General features: G+C 41.8%; 1 protein-coding gene across 1 annotated transcript; it reads right to left on the minus strand.

Annotated features, from left to right (window-relative positions):
- Nucleotides 1–1369: 1369 nt before the first annotated feature.
- Nucleotides 1370–9571, minus strand: LOC125512679 (prolyl endopeptidase-like). The gene is made up of 12 exons (XM_048677770.1): nucleotides 9275–9571; nucleotides 8978–9197; nucleotides 8483–8683; nucleotides 8283–8353; nucleotides 8054–8210; nucleotides 6825–7418; nucleotides 5806–6186; nucleotides 5615–5690; nucleotides 5456–5519; nucleotides 3120–3255; nucleotides 1873–1986; nucleotides 1370–1783 (listed from the first exon to the last, which is right to left on the minus strand). Exons 1-12 carry the CDS (start codon nucleotides 9526–9528, stop codon nucleotides 1718–1720), a joined length of 2334 nt encoding a protein of 777 aa, XP_048533727.1. The 5' UTR covers nucleotides 9529–9571; the 3' UTR covers nucleotides 1370–1717.
- Between the last annotated feature and the right edge of the window lie 1131 nt (nucleotides 9572–10702).

Below are 10702 nucleotides of genomic sequence, written 5' to 3' on the forward strand. Positions count from 1 at the left end.
GAGTAATATCACCAAGCATATTTCTCCTAAATGGTTTTCCCCCATAATCTTCAGAAAATCGGGGAAATAAGCATTCTGCAAGTCAAATCATGCGACAACCTTGCTGATTTATTTACCAAGTCTCTACCAAATTCTACGTTCCAGAAATGTGCTCATGGAATTGGTATGCGAAGACTTAGGGACTTGCAGGTGTCAGGGAGAGTCTCTTCTTGAGATATCCTTATTTTAATGACATCACATTATGCTATCTTTCTTTGTGAGTATGTGTTCCAGGATCTCATCAAAGATTTTATGAAGAACTTTCGAAGGAGAATCTTTTGAGATGATAGAGCTTCCCGGACAATCGTGAAGATGATTCTACATGATCAAGCGTAGATTAGGGGGGTGTTGAGATTAATTCTGTAAAAGGGAAATCTTCCCTTGCCCAACGGCCAAGCAATTGCATCGCGCGGACGCCTGTGTCCTGGCAACCGACGCATCTCTCTGGAATCAACGTCTCCTCTGGATCATCGTGTGTCTCCAGGAGATATATAAGCATCCTGTAAACCATCGCCAAGGGATTCGATCATTCTGATTTAAAACACGAACCTTGAGGGTTTTGCCGGAACCCGTGATCCGACACTATAGGTATTAATGTAAGTATCATAATATAATTAATACATTTGATGCATGAATTGATGTGAATTTTTGTTCCCATTGTATGTTGTTGACCACTTGACCTTTAAGCAGACATTTGGAATGCAGGATTTTTGCAAGATTTTCATAGAAATTTTGCTTTTACAACTACCCTAGAATCTATCCTTCTTTTCACATTTTGTAGGATCCCAAACATTTTCTTAAACATCATGTTTCAATCTTTTTTCAGAAGTTTCTTGAGTTTTTCCTATCCTAAATGTAGGGGTCTAATTTTGAACATATTCACAGTGTATGAATATGGTAGACCTTTTTCTTTAGACATGAGCATACTCCAGGCTTGCAAAAGCCCAGCTAGAAAAGCCAAGTCCAATCCCAAGCCAACCAGATCCAATCCATGGCCCAGAAAATAGCATGTTTTCTAGAAAAAGTAGTTGAATGATTTCAAGGGCAAAATAATGCTCCCTACGTCTAGAATTAGTTGACGGTTAAACAGATGAGTAAAAGATTTGCCTGCAAAAAAAATTAAACCTATTTTTAAAAATACAAAAAATAACTCTTATTGGACTAGACTTCAGGCAGAAAAGTGAAGCCCAAGCCCGGCCACAGCCCAAGACACCAGGCCAGGATGTCCATGCCAGGATTACTACATGGGTCGATGAAACCCTAACCGATTGCCACCTTCAACGATGCGACAAATACACATGAAAATAAAATGGTATGATATGCAAAGAAATCAAGAAAACACTTTAAATAAATCTATCAAGCATACCCTGAGCCCCGAGGGCCAGACTGAGCGTCCTGACTAAATCGTTCCAGCCAGACAGCTTCATTGGTCCATTTCAAGTTTTCAACAGCATTTTTCTAAGCAGAAACACACACCCCTTTCACATATGGAAGAATATATAGGCTCGGATAAGCTTGCACAACACAAACATTGCAAGTGTTGTAAGCTTCAAAGAATTGTAGTACTTGAACTCAAAAACTGTTCAGCAGCTGAAGCGATAGCAATCTTTCCCCTCCAGGATTACACCTTCCACCGTCTTGTGTGCTCAGCACACAGCATCTCCAGGACAGAATTGAACTACTCAGTCCATGTAGCGCCCAACATCTTCGACATAAAACTGTAACGGTCCGCGGCCTCATCAATCTGAAATTGAACCCAAGGCATGCAATAAATAAGTGAATAAGTGAAACTAAAACATAACTCTAGGATTTGAGAAGCGGTTTTGCACAAACCAATTTTTTAGTCGGCCTGCCAGCTCCATGCCCTGACTTGCGGTCAATGCGACCAACTATTGGGTTGGTCTGCGGGCTGTTCTCAATGCTAGTGCACAAGACATGCTGCATTGTCTGTGAATAGCAAGCAAAGCAAAAGGTGTAAGAACAGTAAACACGCAAGGAAACACACTAGCTAATCATCAGATAATGCTTAGATATTCAAGATAGTTTGCAACATCCGTCATCAAACAGGAACGCACACAGGTGAAGGTTTGTAATTACAAGAACTTATAGTTAGGGTCTGATCATGGTTTCAGCAAAAGTAGCACCTGCATATTGCTTGACAGTCTAGTTCCATGTGACAACACACCAAATTTCTCACTGACACACTACAAATTACATGGTTGTAAAACTGATTTGCACTGTAAATGACAAATAAGAACCACAATAAATTGTCTTCATTTGCATTTTGCACTGAAAAACAATTATCATTAAACTGCAAAACAACAATACAACCAAAAGACAATCTACATTTCTTCAAAATATGATGGTAACCTAACCTCTACGAGTCAAAAGTACAGAACACCCAAAGATCCTATTAAGAGCACCCAAAACTATGAGAAAACGAGTCAGAAGTAGATGCAAGATCAAATGCAAAAAGAGAACCAGGAGAAGTTGCTACTTGTTCATTAGAAAGTCAGCCTTTAGTTGAATACCATTCAGGTACTTTCTGAAAATATATATTTAGGAAAAGAGTCTATATGATGTTTATGTTTGTGCAGTTTATCAAATCACAAAGTTGTTAACTTATCCAACAAACTCAGTGATACTCATGTGACCAACAACTTGATCCCTGGACAACTGAAAAGGTCTTATAAAGCTTAAAGTTTCCACTTTTGCATGGATTAAGACATTGTTTTACAGTATGAAGTAAGAAAAAGATATCTATTGATAGCTGTGTTTGGCTTTTCATCATGTGGTTATGTTTACCCAGTGAATTATTATGTTGATGTATTTGAATAATGAACAATAATGGAGTTCAGACTACAGGACAGAATAAACTAAAATAAAACATAACTGCCCCTGTGACAAACAACAAGAGTGCAAAATCAAAGAGGTAGATACAATATTTTCCACATTCACATGATACAAGTTAAACTATATCATATCTATGCCATCAATTTTCATATCGAATAGAATACTAAGTAGTAATGGAGGATTCCATTAGCATGGAAAGGAGAAACAGACACAGGAATTCTACTTACAGCCAACAACTTCAGCGAGTGCAATGGCACAACGCGATCATCATGATCAGCTGTCAACAGCATGGTTGCTGGATACTGACAATTATCACCAAAGCTTTGCTCCCAAGGTCTCTTCACGTTATGAAGGGGAGAATATCTAGTAAATGTCCACCAGTAGTACAACACATTAAGTATGCAAAAAAAAACGTCAAGAATAATTTACTAGAGCAAATGCAAGAATGATGAAACAAATATGAATTGAACACTTAGGAAACAAAACAATTAGATCAACCACCAGAGCAATAGAAAATCACTCCCTAATCATATCTCCAAGTAATGAGCAAGTCCACTTTTACTGTCTGGTCCTAAAGACGGCGTTTTGCTGATCGTGTTGTACTGTAGGGATCATGCACAACTGTTCATGTGAGGTGAGCTGTACCAGTAATTGGAAACTGGAGGGATCATTCTATTGTTGGTTAGGTTTATTTATTTTTAGATATATTCCTATACTCTATCAACATCTACATCGTGTGAGAATCTATGCGATAAATTTTTTCAAGTAACATTCAATTAATCAGAGCATATTTTCCCCTATCTAATGGGAGCAAGTGTGGTCTGATTCCATCAAATCTCTCCTACTTAAAAAGCATGAAAGGTTTTTAATGGTGTTACGGGCCAGGGGTGCCTCGCCTTGCTGGTTACCAGCCCAAGGCCCCCTAGGTCGGTTCCGCCCTGGGCCATCAGTCTGGCCCATGGGCCTCGTAGGAGAAGACTCTGGAAGCCTTGCCGTTGAAAGCAAGGAAGCCAGAGCCATGGAGGACTCCCCTCTACCGACGTATCCGACTAGGTTGTGTAAAACCTAGGGGCCCCTATATGTTATATAAGCCGGGACCGAGCTAATCGATAGATCATCATACAATCCTTGAATTTTACCTGTACTTTGTACACCCCAATCGCAATATACACGGAGGAGTTGGGTTTACCTCTATCAGAGGGTCCGAACCTGGGTAAAATCGCCTCATGTTTTTCTCCTCCGACCTAATCACCACTGGGATACCCTACCAAGGGATCTACCGGAATCAACTCCGACAGTGGTGGCCCATGCAGGTCTTGCGTGGTGAACGCAGAGGTTTGATGGGATCTCTGATGGACGTCAGCGATCCCATCAAACCTCTGCGTTCACCACACTAGATCTGAATGGGCCACCACTGTCGGAGATGATTCCGATCCCATTAAACCTCTGCGTTCACCACACTAGATCTGAATGGGCCACCATTGTTGGAGATGATTCCGGCAGATCCCTCGGTAGGGTATCCCAACGTGGTATATTAGTTCAGAGGGGAAACATGAGACAACTTTACCCAGGTTCAGGCCCTATGATAGAGGTACTCCTGCTCTGTGTATATTGGGATTGGGGTAAAACCAAAGGATTATATGATCCATCAACTAGCTCGGCCCCGGCTTATATAACATACCGCGACCCCTAGGGTTACACAACCTAGTCGGCTATCTCCGTGAAGGGGAGTCCAGTGGAGGACTGCTCCGGCTGCTTCAAGACTCTTCTCCTATGAGGCACATGGGCCGGACTGATGGCCCAAGGCAGAACCGACCTAGGGGTCCTCAGGCCGGCCTACTTGGGCTGGTAACCAGCAAGGTGAGGCACCCCTGGGCCATAACACCATCACAAGGTATTCAAAGGAGCTCTCAAGGTTAATAGGATTGAGCGTCTCATTTTTGCTTTTTGCGTATCGAACGACTGATCCGTGCGCCGCCTCATATAGTCAGCACGACAAAGTTAACATAAATCCCGAATCAGTTTACTAGTAAATCCCTAGCCGGTTACAACTATAACCCAGGGTGCCAGGTAGATACAGGTTTTGGAGTACGATGATACAGGTTTTGGAGTATGATGGTGCGTCCCCGTGTAGAAGTCGGAGTAATCGGCCTGGTCCGATACCTATATTTAGCCTAGTAGGTTGTAGGATCTGGTCATCCGGGCGGTCTTGTAACAGAAAATGACATGCATTTGGGTACGCGTGTGAGATTTATTTATTTTCTGATTTCTGAAACCAAGGGGAAGAGAGCGAGGCCAAATGTGCAACTCAATGGAAGTATTAGCACATGAGCTATTTTGATAAAGTTAGCTCCCAGCATGTGTCTAATTACATAGTAATTAATTAGGTGCTCCGCACCACCTCCTCTTTACTACGGGTCCAAGCTCCACCACTGCCAAAAGATCAATACTAATGTGGCATGGCAATATTGTACGTGACCCCACAACCAATGCAGTAATGACTATATAATGTCTAAACTAATAGTGATAAACAGGTATATGGAAACAACAGAAACTCCCATACTTGATAAGCCAGCCGAATTCTTCTTCCTTATCTGAACAACCATAATCTGTAGTCCAGGCATGACCTACAGAAAACATCAAGCATCTATTGATAAGCTGTATAAATAAATAGAGGTAAAGTACAGCTAATCACCAAATCCACAACAGAACTAGAAAATACCGATTGTGAACTTGTGAAACCGAAGCATATCCATGACACCAACATGAGCCAGGGCACACCCAAAAAGGTCAGGCCGCTGCAACACAGTGCAGGTTAAAGATATGCATGCCAAATATTGTATTCTGATATTACCATAAGATAAACTTGAAAAGCTCATGTAGCTTTGTCATAAAATGAGGATTTACTCTAACCTGGTTAATACAAGCAGCAATTAGAAGACCACCATTGCTTCCACCTTCAATACATATTTTCTTGTTACTTGTGTAACCAGAAGAAATAAGTTGTTCCGCACAAGCAATGAAGTCATCAAAACAATTCTGTTTCTTTGCAAGTGCTCCAGCTTTGTGCCACTCCTCCCCATATTCTCCACCACCCCGGATGTTCGCAATGCAGACAACAGAACCCATGTTCTTGCATAGGACAAGACGACTAACACTGAAAGAAGGGGTAATGCTTATGTTGAATCCACCATAACCATATAGCAAAGTTGGATGTGATCCATCGAGTTCGATATCTTTCTTCGACATTATGAACATGGGAATCTTGGTTCCATCCTTACTAGGGACAAAAATCTGAAAAATCAATAGTTAACAAAATTAAAACAGTAATAGTAAAGCGGTAAGATTTCAAGACAAGACAAAAAAGAGGCTACGGGCTTAAAAATATTTAGAAGAGAGAGATCTCCAACAAAAACGGAAGTTGTCACTCCGCTGGGCCTGGATCAATGAACCAGTTTGACAAACAGAAACTCCCGGTGACTGGTGGGAGTTTCGGTTTAGCTCTGCGATTGCAGTGCGCTTATGCTTTTTGCATGGATTGTGTACATTCACAAAACAGGGGAAACCTTTGCCTTGAGAAAATGACAAAATAGAACTAGATAAAAACCAGCTGTGCCAGAAAACACCAAGAATCAGCAACATTACCCAAAGGCAAGAACTAGGGGGAAATCCAATTGAGTTTGCCCTGTCGATACTTTTAAAAATAGATTTTACTCAAGACAACGTAACTTGCGAGAATGACAAACTCTTTTTTAAACCTAAAAAAAAAATTGGATTTGAGTTGGTAATTTGTTAAAACTCAAAAAAAATCCTCACTTTTTTATGTTTAAATACTTTAATAGAAGTTGTAATTACCATCTACTTAGATCGGTGATCTTAGTTAGCTATTATCTTATATTAAATGTTTAAAAATTAGAGGATGCATGACATACCTGCTTAACTTCAAAGCTTGTGCGATCAAACCCAGGAACTGAAATTTCTCGGAAGGTCTTCATTTCAGGGATTGTAGATGCTAAGTTACACCTATAAATAATACCCGGAGAAAGAAAGCTCGTGAAGCCAATAAAAACTTCCTTGTCTTCCCGTCTACAAGAGATCTCTGAAACAGAACCAATCTCTAGAGGCAACTGATGAAGCAAATTTCCAGTTATAAGGTCTCTTATCTGCAGAGTATGTTTAACATCTGACATGTAACACACCACCAACTGGTTTCCATTAACCGCGTCAGCTGACTCGAGCACATCTCTTTCATGCTCAGGAAGAACATCAGTCCACGCCTCTGGCTTTTTTATATTTACCCTTACCAGCTTATTCTTTGGAGCATTTTTATTGGTCAGGAATGTAAATTCATCACCATCGTTTGCCACAACTTGATATTGAGCATCAAAGTTGTCTATAAGCTTGACAAATGGAAGCATTTCCTTTGTCTCTCTGAAACCCTCTAATCCATGAGGAAGTGAAGAAATTTCACAGTAGTATAGCTTGTTGACAGGATCACAACCATCATAGGTACCCAGTATGATGTACTGCCAACAAAACATAAGGTTAAGATAACTATCTTCTCTACGAAATATATAGCTTCCAAGACATTTCACTAATTAAATAGTTGAAGGTATAAGTCCATAGTCCCCCTACCTTTTGTGATTAGCAGAACATACGGAAACTACTTAAAAAGCATGCAGATTACACCCTCATTGAAATACTAGTGTGCTGTTTTAGGCACTGTATTCTTGCAATTTTAGTCCTTCTCTATTGCTAGATTTATTATATTTGGTGCTGGCCAAATGTGAGTAAATCATTAAAGAATTAGGATGAAAACTTATTATATTTGGTGCTGCCCAAATGTTTAATGATATGTTTTAAATCATACATTCAAAGATATTATTTTGAAAATTAAATGAAGATACATGACATTTGTGCAAATAATAGTAATATATGAATGAACAAATTGGGGTAGGCAAATAATAGTAATATATGAATGAACAAAAAGTGAATCTTTATTGTAACTATAAAAGGGCATATGGTATGCAATTTGTTAGGTACTAAAATCTTTTAGGGTCGTTAATCTGAAGACACGAATGGAGATTTTGACAACCATGACATAGACACACTGAAAAGAAAATGAAGAACCAGTATGGTCTAAGAGAGGGAAGGGAAATACCTTTCCATCTTCAGTGACCGATGCACCAAGGGAATGTTTGGGGTTTTCAGGATCTTTCCAGCATAGTATATCCTCTGACTGATCAGACCCCAAGATATGGTAATATATCTGATGATTAAGATTGATATTTGTCTCGGTTCCAGCATCCAATTCCACTCTGACAAAAGGAATGACAAGAATTAAGAAGTGGGTACTACATTATAAAAAGGTAGAAAGTCCGTAGACCTACCCAGGCGCAGGATATCGGCCATAGAAAAACCCTTTTCCGTCATGTGTCCAACTTATAGATGAGAACTTCACCTGCATCATAGATAGCCACATGTAGGATTTCATGAAAAATTAGGAGAAGCAACAGGTAAGCACAGTACTGTTCAGACAAAAAAGAAACGATTCTACTAAGGTGCAATAGCGAGTTGCAAATCTACTTACCCAAGACAATTTGTCAGGCATATCCTGCCTGTCTGCAATGCCCATAACGCGAATAGTGATCCAGTCACTGCCACTCTCACTTAGCCCGTAAGCGATGTACTTGCCATCCTCGCTAATAGAATACGTTGAAAGAGCAACAGTTCCATCCTTGCTTAGAGTGTTTGGATCCAAGAGGACCTCCGCCTCTGCTTCCAAATCATCCTGCATTGTCACGGCATAGCACGGTCAAACTAGTGTACCAGCTCATCAAGAGCGTACTGGAGCAACACGATTTGAACAGAGACACACGGTAGTGGTGAAACTACAATCAGAAACAATAATAATCAGATAATGGCGTGTGGCATATTCCTACTCGGGGAGCTGCACGTGACACCAGATCACCACCATCACTAATCAGGGGCCAGCACGGGAGTGACAGGGAAGCATGTAGATGCATGATATTTAACTCCATTATCGATGCAAAGCTCGATCTGGGCGTGTGGCGGGCAGGCGCACCTGCACGTAGAGGACGCTCTGGGCCTGGAGGCCGGAGTTGTGGAAGTGGAAGTACTTGTCGCCGCGGCGGAAGGGCGCGGCGTGGCGCGGGTGGTCGAAGAGGCGCGTGACCTCGCGGCGCAGGCCCTCCCTGTCGGCGCAGCCGGCGAGCACCGACTCGGCCAGCTCCGCCTGGGCCGCCACGAACTCCTTGGTCTCCTCCGAGTCCGGGTCCTCCAGCCTGCGACCGCGAAGCGCAGTCAGTCAACCAACCAAACCCCGAAGACCAACAGGGAAAAAAATCGCAGTCAATCTTACCAGCGGTAGGGGTCGGGGATCTGGGCGCCGTGGTAGGTGTCGACGACGGACTCGTCGCGGCGGACGGGCGGGTAGGCGAGGCGCACGGCGTCCCCGGCGACGGAGCCCATGGCGGCGGCGCGCGGGAGGTGGGGTGGGCCGGGGCGACTGGACGGGGGCAGCGAGAGGTGGGAGGGGGACTTCGAAGTGGAGGGACGGCGTTGTGGCGGAGGGAGCAGGCGGCGGAGGGGGCGAAGGGATTTAAGTAGAAGCATTGTTAACTGCGAACTGCCGTGGCGTGCTGGGTGCGGCCACACGCAGCGCCGACTGGGACGGAGGAGGTTTGTTGGCCACGAGCGTGTGTGGGTCGATGACGTGTGGGCCGTTGGGTGGCGGATTGGTGGTCAATATCTTGCTTGACTCGGGTAGTCAGAGCCGGGCGTCAATTGAAAAGGGGAGAGATTCCTATTGGAACGGGCACTCCCAGGGAAATCGGTTGGAGCTGCAAGATTTTTTTAATAACATACACAAGGATACAATTTGTAGCTCGAAAGCACGTGGACTGTCGCGTCGACCTCCATCTACGACGAGGAGGTGCCTAACTCTTGACGAGAATGGGCTTTAGTAGAGAGTTCCCACTCTTTAATCAGTCCATCCCATTTTCTCTGGAATTTCCTATTGGACGCACGTTGTGTCATACTGTCTAGGTTTCCTCCACAGTGGGAGACCGAGCTATCGTTCGACTCGGCCAGCCCGTTTATAAGCTTTCATCGTCCCTGTTTTGGGAACCTTCTAGAGGTTTCCAGCCGTTTTTTTTGTTCTGGGAAACTTCTAGAAGGTTCCTGAACCGGTTTTTTTTCTTTGTTTGTTTTTCTCGTTTTCTTTTTTCCTGTTTTTTCTCTTTTCCTTGTTCTGTTTCCTTTTCTTTGTTTTTTCTTTTTTTGTTTCTCCATTTGTTTTTTCTTTTGTCCTGCTTTTCTCATAAAATACTGAAAATTTGTTCACATTTACAAAAATTATTCGGAGGTTTAATAATTCTCAAAAAATTTAAAAATGTTTGACTTTTGAAAAAAATGTTCAAAAATGGAAAATAAAAATTGTTCAAAATATTCGAAATCTGTTTGCCTTTCCAACAAATGCTAGGATATTTTCAAATAAAAGACTGCATTGTCTGTAAAAAAATGTCCGTGTTTTACAAAATTTGTTCAAACATTTCAAAAACGTTTCTGGATTTCAAATTTTTGTGCACGTATACAAAAAATGTTGGTGCTTCCATATTTTTTCAGAATTTTCGAAATTGTCCTCTGTTTCAAAATTTGTTCTCAAGTTCACAAATTCTGAAAATGTTCATGTTTTCAAAAAATGTCTGTGCTTCCATATTTTTTCAGAATTTTCGAAATTGTTCTCTATTTAAAAATTTGTTCTCAAATTTAATAATTTTTTTATTTC

The sequence above is a fragment of the Triticum urartu genome, chromosome 6 (genome assembly GCF_003073215.2).
Source record: "Triticum urartu cultivar G1812 chromosome 6, Tu2.1, whole genome shotgun sequence".
Lineage (NCBI taxonomy): Eukaryota > Viridiplantae > Streptophyta > Magnoliopsida > Poales > Poaceae > Triticum > Triticum urartu.

What these genes read in the sequence shown, in the direction of transcription:
- LOC125512679 (XM_048677770.1), bottom strand. Translation starts at nt 9,528, where the DNA reads ATGCTTCTACTTAAATCCCTTCGCCCCCTCCGCCGCCTGCTCCCTCCG. An exon ending in CAAGCTTTGAAGTTAAGCAG is followed by an intron (nt 6,187 to 6,824) that starts GTATGTCATGCA and finishes TTGATTTTTCAG; the next exon opens with ATTTTTGTCCCTAGTAAGGA. An exon ending in ACTCGCTGAAGTTGTTGGCT is followed by an intron (nt 1,987 to 3,119) that starts GTAAGTAGAATT and finishes TGCTATTCACAG; the next exon opens with ACAATGCAGCATGTCTTGTG.